Here is a 21,245-nt window from a genome sequence, read left to right on the forward strand (position 1 = left end):
AGAGTATTGACATCCTTATTTTGTAGATGAGGGGGCTGAGACTCAGGGACTTGCCCGAGGCCACACAGCCAGTAAGTGGCAGAGCTCAGGACCTCTAACTTTCAAGTTTGTCTTCTTTTTCGGAAATGAAAATGTCACTTTTTTACTTTTATTTATTTTATTTATTTATTTATTTTTTCAACATTTTTTATTTATTTTTGGGACAGAGAGAGACAGAGCATGAACGGGGGAGGGGCAGAGAGAGAGGGAGACACAGAATCGGAAACAGGCTCCAGGCTCCGAGCCATCAGCCCAGAGCCTGACGCGGGGCTCGAACTCACGGACCGCGAGATCGTGACCTGGCTGAAGTCGGACGCTTAACCGACTGCGCCACCCAGGCGCCCCACTTTTTTACTTTTAAAATAAAAATAACTTTTTTTAAAGATTTCATCTTGTAAGCAATCACTACATCCAACATGGGGCTCGAATCCACAACGCCAAGATCAAGAGTCGCATGCCCCACAGACCGAGCCATCCAGGTGCCCCTCTGAAGTAAAAGTAATCTATACTCAAACGAGTTAAACAACACGAGTGCTGATTTTCTCACAAAACTCGACAAAACAGAGTGTCTATAATCACTGATCATTTTTTTTTGCCAGTGTATTTAATATGTGAAAATATTATATTTCGAAGTTATTTCTTTTATTATTTTTCCCATTTTGTTTATAGCTGTATTGAGATATATTTCACGTACCATCAACTTCACCCATTTAAAGTATATAGTTCAGTGGTTTTTGGTACACAGTATTTCAGAGTTGTGCAGCCATCATTACAATCTAACTAAAACTTTTTCAACACCCGGAAAGAAACCCATACCCACTGGCTGTGCGTCTCCATTCCCCTACTCCGCTACCCCTCTGCCCCCGGCTAGGTATTTTTCTTCCCTTAAGTTTATTTATTTATTTTGAGGGAGAGAAAGAGAGAGCACAAGCAGGTGAGGGGCAGAAAGAAGGAGAGACAGAATCCCGGACAGGCTCGGGGCCATCAGCAAGAGCCCACTGTGCGGCTGGGACTCAGGAACTGTGAGATCAAGGATCAGCTGAGCTGAGATCAAGGATTAGTAGCCTAACCAACTGAGCCACCCAGGGCCCCCAGGCTAGTTAGTTATCTTTATGTGTTTATTGGCCACTAATGACTTGATGTCTGTTTACTTTGGATTACGGTTTTTTTTTTTTTAAATTGATTAGAGACGGTCTGTATTTATCATGAAGATTAACCATCTGTCTACCATGCATATTGCAATATTTTAAAGCTATTTTCTCAACTTGTTCTCCTTTGTTGGTGGCATCCCTTCCTGACAGATGTTTAAATATCTTTCACTTTTTAAAGTAATTTATTGATTTTGACTCATTAGAAACGTTTTCCCTCCTCCTATTATAAAGCTTTCCCCGGTATCCCCTTCTGGTCTTTTGTAGTATTGTGTGGTTTGCCTACGTTTTCAATCTATCTTGGGCTTAGTTGGAGATAGAATAACAGTATCTTACCAAACGCTACTGATCGGAAAAGTCACTTTGATCAAAAGATAGTATGAGTGCTTACGAACAGGGTTGACTTTGTGTCTTCGGTTTTGGTTTCCTGTTTGCTACCGTGGTCTTGCAATTCCTTAACAGTTTTGAACAAGGGGCCCGGCGCGTTCACGTTGCCCTGGACCCCGCAAACTATGCATGGGTCCCGTTTACAAGTCCCGGGGCCTGTACTAAAGATAGCACTGGCTATCTTTAAAAGGAATAATAAGCCACATTGTTTTACTTAATTTTCACGGCCATTCTGTTGAGTAGCTGTTCTCGTTTTCCTCTCTATTCTCCAAATGGGGCGATGGAGGCAGGAAGATTAAATAAGGCCACAGAGCCAGGAAGCTACAGCAAAGGGGTTCGAGGCCGGCACCGGTCTAGCCAGAGCCCGGTCAGCGTCCCTTCACCCCCGCAGGCCGGTGCAACCTGGCGGTGAAGCTGGGAGCGCGCGGGGGCGGGCGGGGCACCCCGGTCCGGCCGCCGGCGCCCAGCTCCGGGCCGCGCGTGGCCGGGCGTCGCGAGCAGCGCGGCCGCTCCTCTGCCGGCGCGGGACCCCGCCTTCTTCCCGCCACGGCGCGCGCGAGGGCCCGGCGCGCGCTCGTCTGGCGGGCGGGCCCTCGCGCGCGCAGCGGTTGTGTTGCCTGCGAGTTTCCCAAGTTCACACAGGCCCTGGGTTGGCATGGCAACCAGGCAACCTGTTCCAGAGCCGCCTGCCTTCTCCGCACATGCCGCTGCCACCGCCGGAGCCGGGGCCAGAGCCTATCCCAGGATGCACCGCGCCAGCCCCGTCCCCAGTGGGCCGCCATGTTGTCGGAGTGAAAGGTAAGGGGGAGCGAGAGCGCCGGAGAGAGAAGATCGGGGGGCTGAAATCCATCTTCATCCTACCGCTCCGCCCGTGAGTATCCGCACCCCGCCGGCCCCAAACGCTGCTCCGGACCCCCAGCGAGCAGGCTGTCCCTTTGTATTGGTGTTTGAGAGCGGCTGTAGGGGTGAGAAGGGCTTTGGAAAAGCCGCCCGGGGCCCTGGCTGAGGCTTCTCACTCGCTGTTCCTCGTACATGTTTTGGAGTCAGCAGCAAGGCCCCTATTGTTATCAAAGGAGGGAGGGGGTGGGGAGCGGGGTCGAAGCGAGGAAAATGCCGGGGGTTTAGGCCCGGGCCGTGGGCACAGACATGCCTGTAGCTTTCTGCTGGGCCCTGTTGGAGCCTCCGAAGATTGATGTTGCCATTCGGGTTGCTTTTTTTTGATGGGTTTGCGAAGCCGCGAGTCTTCTGTGTGGCCATGAAGTGTAATTCTGGGCCACCCTGGATTTCTTCGACTTCTTGAGCTTCCGTGGCAGCGTCGAAGCAGGAGGAACAATAAATCGCTTTAGAAGCAGCCTTGGCCCCTTGTCTACAGGCGAGACCCACCATGGGGGAACTTTGCGAGCCTTAAATGTGGAGAAGTGGCGATCAGGAAGTTTCAGATCGCTTTTTAGTCTCCTGGGTGCTTGTGGCCTTTTGTCTCCGTGAGAGCTTGGGTTTTGGTGGGTTCTTCCTCTTTGAGCCTCCCAGTGTTGGTGAGTGTCTGTCTTAACTCAAAGAGGGGCTCACCCCTCGGTAGTAGGAAAACAGATACGCACTACCAGATAGTTTTAGCGCTCACAAACGTTCTTGGTAAACAGACCTCGTTTGTTACCCTTGTCGTACCACTCCCACGTCAAGTGAGGAATAAGCTCCTGGAACTTTTTCCCCCCACTATAGCACCCCCTCCAACCTCCCCCTCCCCCCCCCCCCCCCCCCGGCGCGCGCGTACACACACACACACACACACACACACACACACACACACACAGAGACCCGGTATTAGGGAAGGTTTTAGCCTCCCCATAGCTTGAAGAATTGTTATTCATTGTCTCATTGAGAGAACACTGTTTTTAGTTGTCGATAATCCAGTCCGTTCACTTCCTGCTCTTCGTGGGATTAAGGATGAGAGTGGAGAGAGGGTTTTTCGGGGTTGTGTTTTAAAGTCAGCCGCTTCTGAAACAATAGACATGTAGCTTTCTCGTTTTGTGTGTTTTATGAAAACACAAAAACCCACCAAAACAAGCCTCCTCCCGAGATATGTGGCTCCCGGTGCACTTTTAGTAAACAAAACAAACATTTTGACTCGTTGCTAATTTTAACTTCATAAAACACTCGCTGGGGCTGTTGATTGTTTATTTGGACCTTGGGGAAGTACTCACTGGATTTTGAACTTTGAATTAGTATTTTGCGTTAGCCACAATTGAATGCATTTTGTCCAAGGCCACATCTTTTTGAAGTTGGGTTTGAAGTTTAGTTTGGGTTTGAAATGAACTGCTTTAAAGTAAATTTATGATCACAGAATTTTTTGTTTTCAGTGTGGCAAAAAAAAAAAAAAAAAAGAAAAAAGAAAATCAACAAAAACCACCTTTTATACTACTAAGCATTTTAGTTTTTTTTTTTTTTTAAAGAAAAGGTGAGCTTTTGAGAGATCAAAGCGTATTCCTTTGCTTGAAATAAAATCTATTAGGGATATTAAAAAAGACACCTCGGTGTGAACAGTTTGAAAACTTTGGAAGAGTATAGAATCATCACTTCTAGTTGTGTATTTTTATAATGTGCTATAACTCTAAAAGGCATCAGCAGTTTAAATGTTTTATAATATTTAAGTGACTGATTTCTTAATTTTTGTGCTGTAGTTGCCAAGATATTACACAACTGCCCAAGACACATGTTAATTGCTTAGGTATTTGCTCACTTTCAAACTGTCCCTTCTGCCAGGTTTTCTCTTGTTTGAGAAACTGCCTTGCCTCATTAGGTAAAGCAGGAAGTCTTAGGGCATACAGATAGCTTTACAAAAGCCAATTGTTTTGTTTGAACTGTTTTGGAGGAACTCCTCCCCCTCCCCAACCCCTTGTTAGAACTTAGTTGTGTTTCAGAGGTAACCCTTTTTCATATGGAAATTCCTTGTTAGAGATGTATTGTGGCAAATCTTTTATTTCAGTTAAAGATTGCGTTTGCTATTTTAGGAATCCTCTTAGAGACTGGAGCTTCATTGCCTTCACTGGTGGCAACGAATTCCTGGGGTCTCAGCACGGTGACTTTAAATTTACCAAAAACTTTTCTATAATTTTATTCTGATTAAAAAAACAACAAACAAACAAAACACATTTGTGAGTCTTAGAGAAAGGATTTCTTCCAATTTCTAGGTGAGGAAACAGGCTCCGAGAGGTTGCTAATTTAGTGGTAAAACTTGAGTTTTGGGACTCCTGGCTTACCCTAGAATAGACTATTAGATTGATAGTCCCTTGTAGAAGAAAACTAACATGGCAGTGACTTGGTTGATGAATGGTAACCAGACCTATTGTGGTGATCGTTTTGAAATATATGTAAATATCCAATTATTATGTTGTACACCTGGAAACTAATACAGTGCTCTGTGTCAGTAATACGTCTATAAAAAAAGTGCAGTTAATTCATTTGAAAATCAAATGGGGAGGTATTAGCCTGGTTGTCACTTTGCAATAGCCTATGGTAAACACAGCTATGATTTTCTGGTTTTAGTACTTAAGCATGAACATGATTCTATTCAAGAAAGCACAAACTGTAGTCTAGAAAGCTAGACTCCCCACTACCCTGGTAAAGTTCTGATGGATTAGAATTGTTAACTGAAACTAGGCATTTCGAAGTTAAGCTTTGAACAAATTACAAATTCCGTTGTGTCTCTGGCTTCAAAACATGAATTGTGAGAAGCACATGCTTTATCAGGAGGTTTAATTCTATAAAGAAATAACTGAATAGATTTTTCATAAATCTTGTAAACCTGTTTTTGAGACGTTACAGTTGAGCTTGGTAGAGAGAAGGCATGTGCAGCAGTGGGACTATTAAGTTGATAGTCTTGAAATTAGACTCCAGTGACTATAGGCAGGGGTAGTCTAATAGGTTACTGATTACTTTGTGGCAATTTTTTAAGCACCCACAGTTTGACAGATGTTCTCTCTTGTGTACAAATGTAGCTTTTGGGTTTAAGAACCTAAGTAGTAATGTTTCATAGTAACATTTCAGAGATTCTTTGTTCCTTCCAGGGAGGAGTTGTTGCAAGTGAGAGATATAGTATCTGTAAGGGGCTGAAAAAAGTAAGCTTGAGCACAAAACAATTATTTTTTTATTTATAGATTTTATTTTGTTTTATTAAAAAATTTTTTTTAATGTTTATTTTTGGGAGACAGAGAGACAGGGTGGGGGAAGGGCAGAGAGAGAGGGAGACACAGAATCTGAAGCAGGGTCCAGGCTCCGAAGCTGTCCTCTCAGAGCCGGATGTGGGGCTCAAACCCACTAAGTGCGAGATCATGACCTGGGCTGAAGTTGGATGCTCAACCGACTGAGCCACCCAGGAGCCCCTATAGATTTTATTTTTTAAATTATCTCCACATCCACTGCTCGAACCCACAACCCCGAGATCAAGAGTTGCATGCTCCACAGACTGAGCCAGCCAGGTGCCCCCAAAACAGATTTAGGTTTGAGTCCCTCCTCTGCAACTCACTAGCTGAGTGGCCTTGGGCACATCCCATAACTTTTCTGTCCCTTAGTGTTTTCATTTGTAAAATAGGGCTGATATGATACTCTCTGCATTGTGTTTGCCAGTTACTATTGAGGTATCTGTTTTTTTTACAGTGAGATGTTCTATACTAGTAAAGTGTTTGAATTTCGTTTGGTCTCATCCTATTTTTAAGGGAATAATGATGTGATTACAACTGTAAATTATTGGTAAAAAATTTTGATCCCCCCCCCCCCCCCCCCCCCCCCCCCCCGCACCATTCAACAGCAGCTAAAATGGTTCAGGCTAAGAACATCCTGTTGCTGTGCTTGGTCAGGGAGTTCTTACTGTTTCTTCAAGGAGCATCCTATGAATATATTAAACATTTTAAAGGGTCTTTTCAAATTTTAGGCAGTCTGAGTCATTGCTAATTATATACTAGGTTTGGATTTTTGTTTGGTTTATTGGCTTTTGTCTGCTCCGTTTGTAAAATGATATTTTGTAGAGCTCTTGTTCATTGAAGAAGTATCTGTCACAGTTGGCTTATGGTGTAAAGAAGGTGGGTAGAGGAGCCATCGATTGGAGTCCAATTCTATATTGTTATGTTTGGTAGCAACGTAGGGCTTCCCTGAAGTTGCCGTATTGAACTCTGATCTCAATACCTTGTCAGATTGCCTGCCACCAACCAACTTACACTTATTTCCACATGTGCACATATTCAGCAACTCATAAACAGAGGTTTCAGTTTGGCAAAATTGTGTGTATATGTTCTAAAACATTTAGCTGCTTGGTAGAAATTGGTTGTAGATGTGGTATCGCAAAAGACATGGGGCTCCTATTTTTGTCTTATCAAAGCAAATATATTAAATTATGTACATCAACTTATGTTTTAAAAAATGCAAATTTTAAACGCTTGTAACCTCTTTGTCCTTAGGTGTTGGTGGAATGAGCGTTGCATGTGTCTTGAAGAGAAAAGCAGTGCTTTGGCAGGACTCTTTCAGCCCCCACCTGAAACATCACCCTCAAGAACCAGCTAATCCCAACATGCCTGTTGTTTTGACATCTGGAACAGGGTCGCAGGCGCAGCCACAACCAGCTGCAAATCAGGCTCTTGCAGCTGGGACACACTCCAGCCCTGTCCCAGGATCCATAGGAGTTGCAGGCCGTTCCCAAGACGACGCTATGGTGGACTACTTCTTTCAGAGGCAGCATGGTGAGCAGCTTGGGGGAGGAGGAAGTGGTGGAGGCGGCTATAATAATAGCAAACATCGATGGCCTACTGGGGATAACATTCATGCAGAACATCAGGTAAAAAAAAGTTCACTATTTCAGCTTTGAAACTCTTTTATAATCTCTGTCCACTCAGGATATCTGCTTTCAGTGAATGTCTTTAAAAGCCTAACTGCTAATTTCATTTGGTCCCAACTTAACAGTCACTTGTTTTAAGGGATGAATGTTGTGATGTTGTCACTGGATCATTTATCATTCTGGTGCTGAAGAGGTAACAACCAGTTCATTTAAGAAAAGACCTCAGATTGTTTTGATGTACACGTTACATTTTCGAGTACGCTTTTTTTTCAGTTCTTTTTTTAATGTTTATTTCTGAGAGAGAGACTGCGCGCGCGCGCGCGTGCATGAGTGGGGGAGGGGCAGAGAGAGAGGGAGACACAGAATCCGAAGCGGGCTCCAGGCTCTGAGCTGGCAGCACAGAGTCTTGTACGGGGCTTGAACGCACAGACCGTGAGCCTGAGCCTAAGTCAGACACTTAACTGACTGAGCCACCTAGGTGCCCCTCAGGTACACTTTTTAAACAAATAATATTTTTTCTCCTTTGACATATATTCTTTTTTCTTTTTAAGTTCATTTATTTCTTTTGAGAGAGAGAGAGAGAGAGAGTGCACAAGCCAGGGAGAGAGAGAGAAGGGGGGAGAGAGAATCCCAAGTAGCCTTCGCACTGTCAGCTCAGAGCTGGGTCTCGAACCCACGAACTGTGAGATTATGACCTGAGCAGAAATCCAAGTCAGGCGTTTAACCCACTGAATGACCCAGGCGTATTTGGCCTGTTAAAGGATGTGTCCATATTTTCAAAGCCTTTTCTGTTGGGCGTGGGTGACTTTTGTTTTTAAGATGTTACAGTTGAAAGTAGGAAGTTGATAACAAATTAGCTGCTCAAGTGAAATTTATTTGAAATGGAACTGGTATATTTAATGTTTTGTGTCAGAGGAGTGGTTGTGGCTTTTAGGTTTCAGCCATCTTTGTCCTCTTGTTGTAAGTGCTTGGCTTCATTTGGTGAATTTTAACATGCTTACTTTTAGTAATCCAAAACCACAGCTGGAATCACAGCGTTATTTTGCTGAGAAGAGAGTTCAGCTTGATCTAGGTTTCCTAACTTCCTGATAGTGACGAAAGGCTTAGAATGTTTTAATCAGGCTATTCTTTGAAATAGGATATAGGTTGAATTTGCAGAGGTTCATTTTATATTGCCAGTGTCTTGAGTACTGACTAGCAGAAGGAACTTTCAGCCTTTCGCTAGGTCCCTGCTGCTTCTGTTCTGCCTTAGAAGTAAATCAGGCACAAGCACACTTGCAAATCTGAATCCTCATTGTGCTTTGCCTGACCCTTCAAAAAAGGCAGCCCATGTGCCGTGGTTCTTTATCATACTAGAAATGAAGAGGTGGGGTTTATCTTCTTCATGAGATTTATCAAGCATGTTGATGATACGTCTCTGGTTTATTGGAACTGTCGTATATATCAGTGCTGCTTCAAAAGCACATACTATGTGTAAGTGAGGGACACTAAGAAGTCAGACACGTGGGAGCTTCTTGTGCACTTGGGACACTTTCTGTCTTTTAGGCAGTGTATTTGCTATTTGCTTGGAGTCTTGTGGGTGGGAATCAGATTTTACTCATCTCACTATCCTATTCCCTAGAATTTGGCATATAATAAAGCTTCAGAGGAAATTTACTGATTGTGTGAGTCCTTTATTCTTTGGCTTTAAAATAAAATAGGAGTGGGGAGCCTGGGTGGCTCAGTTGGTTAAGCGTCTGTCTTTGGCTCAGGTCATGATCTCGTGGTTCATGGGTTCGAGCCCCGTATCGGGCTCTCTGCTGTCGGCGTAGAGCCTGCCTCGGATCCTCTGCCCTCCTCTCTTTCTACTCCTCCCCTGCTCGTTCTTTCTCTCAAAATAAATAAATAAATAAATAAATGAATAAATAAATAAATGAATAAATATTAAAATAAAATTGGAGAAAAAAGACATTGTCACAAAGAGAAGGGCTTTGAATGCCAATGCTAAGATTTAGTTCGGTAGGCTGCAGGGTTTTTGAGTGTGTATGTATGGAGTGGTGTTTGGGAAGATTGAGTTGGCAGTGAGAGATGGGAGTGGGTAAGGGTTGAGACTAATTGGACAGCTACTCTCACAGCCCTGGTGTGAGCAATGGTCAAGAACGTATGAGACTGAGAAATACAGAGTTTGGTGACTGAATTAGAAATCTTAGGTCTGTGGGAAAATGAAGTAATAGAGGAAAAGGAATAGAGACAGTATCTGGTTTGGGGACAAGATAATTAAATTTGGTAATACACCTGTTGAGTTTGAGATGTAGGCAGCTGTACATGTGGGGAGACCAAAGTAGGGGGTGTTTGGTTTGGATGGTATCTGTGTAGGGGGCAAAAGTGAAAGGATTGTAATCTTTGCTTTATTTGGCTAAACACTGTTTAGAAATCATAAACGTTGGTTTTAAAAATCTCTATTATAGATCTTATGTTGGCTTTCCTAATGATAGTCCATTGGGTAAAAGCTTTAGGAGAATCAAGGTGCTTGCCTGTCTTGTGTAGTTGGGAAAATCAAACTCTGGGTTAGTTTTTGGCAAAACTCTAAGATCTAAAAATCTGGCTGTGCTGTGCAAGTCAGCAAGTGTTTATTGAAGGCTTAGTCTGGGCTGTGTCTTATGCTAGGCCTTATCATAAGGAATCATATCTGATTGAGCAGTTTTATCTAGGTCGTTTAGCAAACTAGAGTTAACATTGAACGGCAAAACCTGTTCCATACCCTGGGGACCTAAACCAGTGAACCAGCTTGGAATTGGCACTCGTCACAACACAATTCTGTTGGGCCAGACGCGTGATAGAGTGAACAGCATTGGAGAAACTCCGGGTAGTTGCTGTGTTGTGGCTGTGGGCCGCACACAGATTACCTCTTCTGCAGTCATCATAGTGTATTGTAATTTACTAGTTTTGGTGTTGATCTCATCTGTTGGTCTGAACTATGCCAGGGCAAAGACTGTTGTGTTTTTCATGCTGCTTTGCCTGGCGGTGTCTGTAATTTTTGTGTTGATGGTTATGAGGACGAGAAGTTCTTCAGATTTGTACTCGGGTAAAACCGTAGATCTGAGAGTGCAGCTATCCTGCTGGGAAACACCGGGTAACAGGTGAGGCAGAGTGCAGGGTAATTGAAGAGCGGAGGGGCTTATCTTTAGGTGGAGAATCACTGCCATCATCAGCCAGTGTTACTGATTGGAGGAATAAAAAGGTGTTTGATCTGTCAGGTGGGAACCACTGATGGTGATAGAAACATTTACTGAGCATTTACATTATAGGCCCTGGATCATGTATTATTTCCTGTAGTTACTCCTCAGGACAGTCCCATGGGGGAGGTAGTATTCTTTCTGAGAGATGAGAAACTGAAACTTAGTTACCGGGTAAACTCCGATTTTGAAATCAGGTCTTTGTTATTCCAGTTCCCATGCTCAGTCTACATTTCTGCCTCTCCCCCCGGGAAGAGTTCCAGCCTTAAAAACTAGACCAAACCAAACAAAGTGATTGCAACAAAGTAGCACATTCTGAGGTCAGAGAATTAAAAGCCATGATTTTGCTTGAATTTTAGAGATGATAAACTTGATCATAAGGAGAAGAGTACAAATAATGTTGACATTTCTCCTAGAATTGCAAGAGTCCTTTTTTTCCACAGGAACGGTAATGCTAAAGTCTGTTTTTTTTTTCAGATTTGTTTTTATTACATGTGTATTCTAAGTAGTAATTGTGGGAAACTTACCTATATTGAGACAGAATGACTTGCCAGCACATTCTGCCACAACCCTGGGCTATTATTACTGTTTGGTGGGCCTGTTTCATTAGCCTTTTTTTTTTAAAGGCCTTTTGGCAAAATGGAACGACATTTAAGATCAGATTGGCAGAATGCTTTTATCAAAGTGAGTTGGTGAAGTAAAAGAATATCACAGGCTATGATGCCAGTCAATAGTGTTGGAGGGAAGGAAACTATTTATTGTGCCAGGTACTTTACGGCCATTTCTCTCATTATTACTTGCATTTATGAACAATCAGGTTTTTTCACTTAAAAAAAACCTTTCTCTTTCCTTTTGAGTTAGGATTTTCTTGCCTGATGTAGAAATTCTCATAGTGTCTGAGTTTTCCCTTCTTTTAATGATGAGCTCTGTAAGCTGTGCCTAAATATGTATGTGCCTTTTTTTTAATATGCAAGTTTTATTTTCTAAGTATAAACCTTAACATAATCAGCATGAGGCTCTTTAAAGGCTTAAACAACAGCTTGAGAACATGTGTTGAGGTAATATGCACTACTTAAAAAAATTTTTTTAATGTTTATTTATTTTTGAGAGAGAGAGACAGTGTGAGTGGGGGAGAGGCAGAGAGAGAGAGAGAGACACACACACACAGACAGACACAGAATGTGAAGAGGCTCCAGGCACTGAGCTGTCAGCACAGAGCCTGATGTGGGGCTCGAATTCACCAACTGCGAGATCATGACCTGAGCTGAAGTCGGACGCTTAACTGACTGAGCCATCCAGGCGCCCCTATGCACTACTTTAAAAATCTTGAAAACTTTATTTAAAATGTAAAGTAATTGAATTTTAAATATTTTAAAATTTGCTTAAAATAAAATAATTTAAATTTAAAAATTAAAATGTTTAAATTAAATCTTTGAATAAATATTTAAAATTAGGTGAAACTTAGACACCATAAAAATAATTTTGAGGTGAGGAATGTGTTTAGATTTGTGTGTTTATTTTAAAAAGTTGTAGTGTGCAAACTCTTTATGGTTGGTCTTTTTGTATTTGTCTTTCTTTCTACCTTAAGAATACAAACATATTGTCACTTATTTTAAGTATTAAAATTACTATATTTGGCATAGTTAGAAACTTCAGACCCCCTTCTCCCCCATTTATGGGTCAAATTGAGGTCGTTGGAGGAGAATGAGGTTAAGAAATCTCATGAATTTTGTTTTTTGGCCTGTTAAACTTAACCACAGCAAGCAAGACAATGGATGTGGATCAAGGTATTATAAAATACTAGAAAGCACATTTTTCTATGTGAGTAAATAATATTTTTAAAAAACGTTGCCTACAAAAAATTTGTGTTCTTTAACAGTGATTTTTATAACCGAAGAACTTTTATTTTGAATAGTATTAAAAGTTTCATCATGTAAAGCCCAAGGTCAAGTCTTTGACTTGTGATTGTTTTATTCTCTTATTGTGAAATCTGTTTTCTCTGTAAACTGCTGTGAGATAAAGTGGGTTGATGAAATAGCAAAAAAAATTTAGGGTTGACCAATTGAACTGTGTGGCCTCTGAACTGGATTTTAAGGAACAGAGGTGGGGAGCTCTACTTTGGGTGAAAAGAAATTGAGAAGATGGGGCACCTGGGTGGCTCAGTCAGTTAAGCCTCCTACTTCGGCTCAGGTCATGACCTCATAGTTCATGAGTTCAAGCCCTGTGTCGGGCTCTGTGCTGACAGCTCAGAGCCTGGAGCCTGCTTCAGATTCTGTGTCTCTGTCTCTCTGTGCCCCTCCCCTGTCCATTCTCCCTCCCTCCCTCCCTCTCTCTCTCTCTCACAAAAATAAATAAACTTAAAAGATTTTAAGAAATTTAGAGGACAACTCAACAGATCTTTTTCAGTTTTGCTAGTAGTCTTTTGGCACTAGGATATTTTTTTTTTTTTAATATTTAAAAAAAATTTTTTTTGAACGTTTATTTATTTTTGAGACAGAGGGAGACAGAGCATGAACGGGGGAGGGTCAGAGAGAGGGAGACACAAAATCTGAAACAGGCTCCAGGCTCTGAGCTGTCAGTACAGAGCCCGACGCGGGGCTCGAACTCACGGACCGCGAGATCATGACCCGAGCCGAAGTCAGCCGCTCAACCGACTGAGCCATCCAGGCGTCCCGGCACTAGGATATATCAGTATCCACCATAGATTGACAGTTGGTTGGTGGGAGATAATTCTAGATAGCCTTGCAGAATTCAATGGGTGAACCTTCTCTTTGACTCTGTATCTCTGTTTTCTTTCACTTGGTGTTGTCATCTTCTATTGGTATCTTGACACTTACCCTTGATATGTGTGTCCATAGTCTCCAGTGTCTGTTAGTTAATCCTTACATTTGTAATTAACAATATTGTGTTAAACTAGGAGGGATGTCAAGTATTCCTCATACTGAGAATCTCCTCGTTCCCTGGAGATCTTTTTCTAGTGTCCCTGCCAAATGATTGTGCTAGATTATGAGCCTCTTGTCTTTTTGGGTAGATTGCTTAGATGTTTCAGCATTTGGGCCATTGCCATTGAACAGCATCCCCTAAAGCTGAGTAATCTGTGCTTTCATATCTTGAAGCCTTTTTCATTATATTTGGAGTTCACAAAGACTCAACGTGTTATGTACTCAGTCAAAGGATCCCTTTCTTTGACTAGAACTATTTTCCATTTTTAAGAATTGGGTTCCAGTGTAAAACAAAACAGAATTCAGTCAGTTGCTCTTTACTAATTCTGTGTGTGGTACTTTATGTGCCCCCTAGATGGCAACTTGCAGAAGTTTGTGACACATCTTTGCTTTGTTTTGTTTCAGAAGATGTTTGGAGTGGAATTAGGGGAAAAAAAATACATAAGATAGGTGGTAATGAGATGTAACCGTGGGGAAACTAAGGGTATGTCAGCAAAATGAAGGGGGTAATTTTAGAATTTCTAAATATGTGCCAGACTGGTGAGTTACAGAATTTGCTCTGGGTGTCCTTGTGGCCAAAGAAAAGAGGGAAATGTGGCAAATTATGAGACTCTTCGTAAGAGAAAACCACAGCAGTTATTCAGGAAGAGATTTCAGTTTCAGATGTGTTTGAAGTGTTTGTAAAGTAATGTGGTGATGCTGGCTTTCAGTGCATTTTTCTGTTGCTGCACAAGAGTGACACATCTTTCGTGTGTGTGTCCATTTTCTCTGAGGCAACGGCATTTACTGAATACTTTCTATAGGCTGAGCCTGATTACAGAGTTATGCTTTTGGGTACTGTGGAAAAAATACTTAAAAAAAAGTTCTAGCACTTGCTTAGAATCTCTCCGTTCTAGGGAATGGCTTAACGTTCATAGAGGAACATAGGCCTGCCAATTAATACACTTCCAAGAGCGTAGTTAGTGCTGGGGATAGGGTAAGTAACCTTTTTGTTTTTTGGTTGAGGAATTTCTGGCCCTGTTTGCTTTGTCTTTTACATTCAGTTTCTTCATCTTTGGAATATGGTAAGGAGCCACAGTGAGAGTGTGGCTTTGGCTCAGTGGACTGCTCTGGCAGTTTGCGCCCTGCCTGTTACTGTTTTGAGAAGTGATGGCCAGTGATTGGCATTAGATTGGGTGAGTTTACTGTTTGGAAATTGGACTAAAGACCTTGGGCCTGAAGGGTGTACCTGGCATTGGTGATAAAGTCCGCAGTTGAAGAGTTACTGGACCTGTTGCAGAGGAGCGCTCTTCCATGTTTTTTCCATGTCATATTTTTGGAGAACTGTGGGTTTTAAAGTGCCTTAGTGATGGTTTCAGAAGACTTGGTCTATTTAATGCCCTCAGTAAGTGCTCTTTTATGGTTAAAGTACCCTTCTTAGTGTTTTTATGAATCTCATCAGGAAAATTCTTAGGTTTGTGGAAATTGAGGGCCCTAAAGATTTTTTTTTATAACTGCTTTATTGATACATAATTCATCCATTTACAGTGCACAATTCATTGGTTTTTAATGTATTCACAGAGTTGTCCAGCCATTATCACAGTTTTAGAACATTTTCAGCACCCCAAAAAACTATATCCAGGAACTTTCACTTCCAGTCCTTGGCAGCTGCCAGTCTACTTTCTGTGTCTGTGGATTTGTTGGTTCTGAACAGTTCATATAAATGGAGTCCTACAATGTGTAGTCCTTTGTGACTGGCTTCTTTCACTTACCATCATGATTGATTTATTATTTATTATTAACATTTTTTTCTAATGTTTATTTTTGAGAGTGAGAGAGAGCGACAGAGCGCAAGCGGGGGAGGGGCAGAGAGAGAGGGAGACACAGAATCCAAAGCAGGCTCCATGCTGCTCCGAGGTGTCGGCACAGAGCCCAGTATGGGCTGTCACAAACTGTGAGATCGTACCCTGAGCTGAAGTCAGCCGCTTAATCAACTGAGCCACCCAGGTGCCCCTAGCATCATGTTTTAAAAAAAATTTTTTTTTTAATGTTTATTTATTTTTGAGACAGAGAAAGACAGAGCATGAACGGGGGAGGGGCAGAGAGAGGGAGACACAGAATCGGAAGCAGGCTCCAGGTTCCGAGCCATCAGCCCAGGGCCTGATGCGGGGCTCGAACTCACGGACTGTGAGATCGTGACCTGAGCTGAAGTCGGACGCTTAACTGACTGAGTCACCCAGGCGCCCCCCTAGCATCATGTTTTAAAGGTCCTTCCATGTTTTAGCATGTATCAGGACCTCATTTCTTTTTATTGCTTAATAATAATGCATTATATAGGGATACACACCACATTTTATTTATCCATTTGTCGATTGATGGACAAGTTTTTGTATACAAGTTTTTGTCTGGATGTATGCTTTCATTCCTTTTGGGTACCTAAAGATTTATTAAACATTTCTTTTAATGTTTAATTTTGAGAGAGAGAGAGCGTGCGCCCACGCGTGTGAGCCGGGGAGGGGCAGAGAGAGAGGGAGACACAGAATCTGAAGCTGGCTCCAGGGTCTGAGCTGTCATCATGGAGCCTGACATGGGGCTCGAACTCACAAACTGTGAGATCATGACTTGAGCCCAAGCTGGAGGCTCAACCGACTGAGCCACCTACGGGCCCCTGGGTACCTAAAGATTTTTAAAAGGGCATAAGTTTCATATGTACAGATACAGAAATAATGGGAATTTTTTTCACCGATGCGAGTACTTTTATTTATTTAATTTAATTTAAAATTTTTCATTTATTTATTTTTAAGGTGGTTTTACCTTTAAAAAAAATTTTTTTTTAAGTTTATTTATTTTGTGTGTGTGAGAGAGAGAGTGTAGGTGCAGGGGAGAGGCAGAGAGAGAGAGAGAGAGAGAGAGAGAGAGAGAGAGAGAGAATCCCAAGCAGGCTCCAAGCTGTCAGCATAGAGCCCCATGGGAGGCTCAATCCCACAATCCATGAAATTATGACCTGAGCTAAAATCAAGAGTTGGATGTTTAACTGACTGAGCCAGCCAGGTGCCCCAAGGTAGTTTTACCTCTTAAAAAAAAAAAAAAAATTTATTTATTTAGAGCATGTGCATGCACAGCTGGGCAGGGGCAGAGAGAGAGGGAGACAGACGATTCCAAGCAGGCTCTGTGCTGTTATCGCCATAGTCTGATGCGGGGCTTGAAGCCATGAACCATAAGACCACAACCTGAGCCGAAGTCAGATGCTTAACCAACTGAGCCACCCAGGCGCACCCGTGGTTTTACCTTTATAATGACTGATTCAAACCCAGGATCTGAATCACAAATTCCAGATGTCTGGTGGCACTTTTCTGTAGGCCTGTTTTTTTGTTTTTTGTTTTTTGTTTTTTTTAATGTAAGCTCTAGGCCCAGTAAGAGTCAAGAATCGCATGCTTTACCAATTGAGCCAGCCAGACACCCCTGTATTTTTTTTTTTTTTATAACTTTTAAATTTCAATTTTTTATGGAAGTATAGTTGACATATTAGTTTCAGGTATATAACATAGTGAGTTGACATAAACATGAAATGATCACCACGGTAAGTCTAGTTACCATTTGTCATACAAACTTATTACACTATTATTGACTGTTCTGTATATGACCCTTTACTGTGCCATGACTTACTTGTCTCATAACTGGAAATTTATACCTCTTAATCCCCTTCACTTTTTTGCCTATCCTCTACCCCATCCCCCCACCACCTTGTTCTCTGTATTTATGAGTCTGTTTCTGCTTTGTTTTGTTGGTTCACTTGTTTTGTTCTTTAGGTTCCACTTATAAGTGAAAATGTACTGTATTTGTCTTTTCCTGTACCATTTATTTCATTTAGCAGAATACTCTCTGGGACCACCCATGTTGTCACAGATGGAAAGTTTTCACTTTTCCATTTGTGGCTAAGTAATATTCCATTGTAAATATATGCACAACATCTTTATTAATACCTGCATCTATCAGTGAACACTTAGGTTGCTTCCATATCTTGGCTATTGTAAATAATGCTGTAGTGAACATATGGGTGCATATATCTTTTTGAAATAGTGTTTTATTTGCTTTGGATAGATACCCACAAGTGGAATTGTTGGATTGTATGGAATTCCTAGTTTTAATTTTTTTGAGGAACCTCCATACTGTTTTCCATAGTGGCTGTACCACTTTACATTCCCACCAACTATGCACAAGGATTCCCTCTTCTCCACAACCTCAACAACACTTGTTACTTGTCTTTTTTTTTTTTTTTTTAATTTTTAAAGTTATTTATTTAAAGTTGATGCACTTGAGAGAGAGAGAGGGAGAGGAAGGGAGGGGCAGAGAGAATTCTAAGCAGGCTTCTGCTGTTGGTGCAGAGCCTGATGCGGGGTTCGATTTTATGAACTGTGAGATCATGGCCTGAGCTGAAATCAAGAGTCAGATGCTTAACTGACTGTGCCACTTATGCACCCCACTTCTTGTCTTTTTGATACTGGCCATTCTGACAGGTGCGAGGGAGTATCTCACTGTGGTTTTGATTTACATTTCTGTGATGATTAATAATGTTGGGCATCTTTTCATGTGTTAGTTGGCCATCTGTTTGTCTTTTGGAAAAATGTCTATCCAGGTCCTCTGCATTTTTTTTTAAATTTTTTTTTTTTTTAACGTTTATTTATTTTTGAGACAGAGAGAGACAGAGCATGAACGGGGGAGGGTCAGAGAGAGTGGGAGACACAGAGTCTGAAACAGGCTCCAGGCTCTGAGCAGTCAGCACAGAGCCCGATGCGGGGCTCGAACTCACGGACCGCGAGATGGTGACCTGAGCCGAAGTCGGACGCTTAACCGACTGAGCCACCCAGGCGCCCCCAGGTCCTCTGCATTTTTAAATCAGATAATTTGTCTTTTTGGTGGTGAGTTGTATGAGGTCTTCATATATTTTTGGTGTTAACTTCTTATTAGTTATATCATTTGCAAATATTACCTCCCATTCAGTAGGTTGCCTTTTCATTTTGTTGATGGTTTCCTTTACTATGAAAACGTTGTTTTAGTTGAATGTAGTCCTGATTGTTTATTTTTGTGTTTTGTTTTTTTTTTCTTTTTGCCTTTGCCTGAGGAGATAGATCCAAAAAATACATGCTGAGACTCATGTCTGAGAGTTTACTGTGCCTTTGTTTTCTTTTAGGAGTTTTATGGTTTCAGCTTTTACATTTAGGTCTTTAATCCATTTGAGTTTTTTGTTCTGTATGGTATAAGAAAGTGGTCCAGTTTCATATTTTCTCCTATAGTTGTCCAGTTTTTTCAACATGATTTATCAAAGGGACTGTCTTTTCCCCATTGTATATTCTTGCTTCCTTTGTTATAGAGTAATCGACCATGTGTGTGTGGATTCATTTCTGGGCTCTCTAGTCTCCATTGATCTGTGTCTTTTTGTACCAGTGTCATATTGTTTTGATTACTGTAGCTTTGCAGTATAGTTTGAAATCTGGGAGCACACCTCCAGCTGCTTTGTGCTTTCTCAAGATTGCTTTGGCTATTTGGTGATGGTGGTTTTTTTGTTTGTTTGTTTGTTTTTTGGTTCTGTACACATTTTAGGATTAATTTAGTTTTGTGAAAAATGTTCTTGATATTTTGATAGGGATTGCATTGAATCTGTAGGTTGCTTTGGGTATGTAGACATTTTAAACAATATTCTTCCATTCCGTGAGCATGGTATACTTTTCTATTTATTTGTGTCATCTTCAATTTCTTTTATCAGGTCTTACAGTGTTCAGAGTACAGCTCTTTTACCTCCTTGGTTAAGTTTATTTCTAGGTGTTTTATGATTTTTGATGCAATTGTAAATGGAATTAAAAAAAAAAAATATTAGAGAGTGTGAGCATGAGTGGGAAAGGGGCAGAGAGAAAGGGAGAGAGAGAATGCCAAGCAGGCTCAGATCATGAACTGAGCCAAAATCAAGAGTCAGATGCCTGACTGAGCCGCCCAGGCTTCCTGAGCTTGTTTTCTTAATTTCTCTTTGTCATAGTTCCTTGTTAGTGAATAGAAATGCAACAGATTTCTGTATGTTAATTTTGTATCCTGCAACTTGACTGAATTCATTTATTTTAATAGTTTTTTGGTGGAGTCTTTAGGGTCTTTTCTGTAATAGTATCATGTCATCTGCAAGTAGTGACAGTTTATTTCTTTCTTAGCAATTTGGATGTCTTTTATTTCTTTTTCTTACCTCCTGTGGCTAGGGCTTCCAGTTCTGTGTTGAATAAAAGTGGAGAGAATGGGTATCTTTGTCTTGTTCTGATCACAGCGGAAAAGCTTTCAGCTTTTCACCCTCAAGTATGATATGATGTTAGCTGTGGGTTTGTCATAAATGATCTTTATCATATTGAAGTATGTTTCCTCTATACCCGTTTTGTTGAGACTTTTTGTCATACGTGTGCCAGTGCTTTTTAGAAATAAGCTTGGGAGGGTTAGTTTATTTACAACTTACACCATGGATTTGGAATTTTTCTTTTTTTTTAAATTTTATTTTTTTAAACTTACATCCAAATTAGTTAGCATATAGTGCAACAATGATTTCAGGAGTAGATTCCTTAATGCCCCTTCCCCATTTAGCCCATCCCCCCTCCCACACCCTCCTCCAGGAACCCTCTGTTTGTTCTCCATATTTATTTATTTATTTATTTATTTTTTTTTTTAAATTTTTTTTCAACGTTTTTTATTTATTTTTGGGACAGAGAGAGACACAGCATGAACGGGGGAGGGGCAGAGAGAGAGGGAGACACAGAATCGGAAACAGGCTCCAGGCTCCGAGCCGTCAGCCCAGAGCCTGACGCGGGGCTCGAACTCACGGACCGCGAGATCGTGACCTGGCTGAAGTCGGACGCTTAACCGACTGCGCCACCCAGGCGCCCCTGTTCTCCATATTTAAGAGTCTCTTATGTTTTGTCCCCCTTCCTGTTTTTATATTATTTTTGTTTCCCTTCCCGTATGTTTTGTCTCTTAAAGTCCTCATATGAGTGAAGTCATATGATATTTTGTCTTTCTCTGACTAATTTTGCTTAGCTAGATTTGGAATTTTTCTAAGCAATAAGTTTTACTGAAACTGATAGTACCTTTCTTCTCTATGAACTGTTTTCAGGTTAACAGCATAAATAAATTTGTTTACAACCCTGGGAAGAGGTATACTTAAATTATAGAGAACAGGTGTTTTCAGGTAACTGTATTATTTAGATGTCACGAATATACAATCAGTTGATCCACTAATGAAATATCATTTTTCTCTGTTAAAGGAAGTTCCCTAAGGACTTTAACAAGGGAACAGTTCATTAACCTAATTCTAGGTATTGTATGTATTTAAAAGCACCATACCTGCTGTTAATTAAAAAATGTTCTTTAATTTGCTAAGAATTTATTGATTCAAATTGTTCTTTTTTCCCCAGTTGGCCAAATTAAGGAGATCCTACTTGTATGTGTCAGAAGCCCAGTAAAATGCAAACCAATGAAATTAATATATTGTTCTTTCTATGAAGAAACTTAGTTTCATGAACTGAGGAAGAAATTATAAACAAATTGTTTTCCAGATGAGAATTTCAGTGAGTGTCTACTGAAATGAGTGCTAAAGATGGGGCTGTGGCGTGTTTGGGTAACACAAATCAGATGAGACTAATTTGTGTGTGTGTGTGTGTGTGTGTATTTCATTTTATTAAAAAAA

General features: G+C 41.2%; 1 protein-coding gene across 22 annotated transcripts in view; it reads left to right on the forward strand.

Annotated features, from left to right (window-relative positions):
• The first annotated feature begins 2,179 nt into the window (after window positions 1–2,179).
• The window catches only part of PUM1 (pumilio RNA binding family member 1), a 134,409-nt gene continuing 115,343 nt past the window's right edge, over window positions 2,180–21,245 (forward strand). For 8 of the 22 annotated variants that reach the window (XM_058718295.1, XM_058718297.1, XM_058718302.1 and 5 more), the window contains exons 1-2: window positions 2,182–2,372; window positions 7,022–7,395. In XM_058718295.1, coding sequence (XP_058574278.1) covers window positions 2,276–2,372; window positions 7,022–7,395 — 471 coding nt within the window. In that variant the 5' untranslated portion in view covers window positions 2,182–2,275. Of the gene's footprint in view, window positions 2,446–7,021; window positions 7,396–21,245 lie in introns of those variants that run through there. The other 14 variants (XM_058718299.1, XM_058718300.1, XM_058718301.1 and 11 more) reach the window with 6 other exon arrangements.

The sequence above is a fragment of the Neofelis nebulosa genome, chromosome 2, assembly GCF_028018385.1.
Source record: "Neofelis nebulosa isolate mNeoNeb1 chromosome 2, mNeoNeb1.pri, whole genome shotgun sequence".
Classification (NCBI taxonomy): Eukaryota; Metazoa; Chordata; class Mammalia; order Carnivora; family Felidae; genus Neofelis; species Neofelis nebulosa.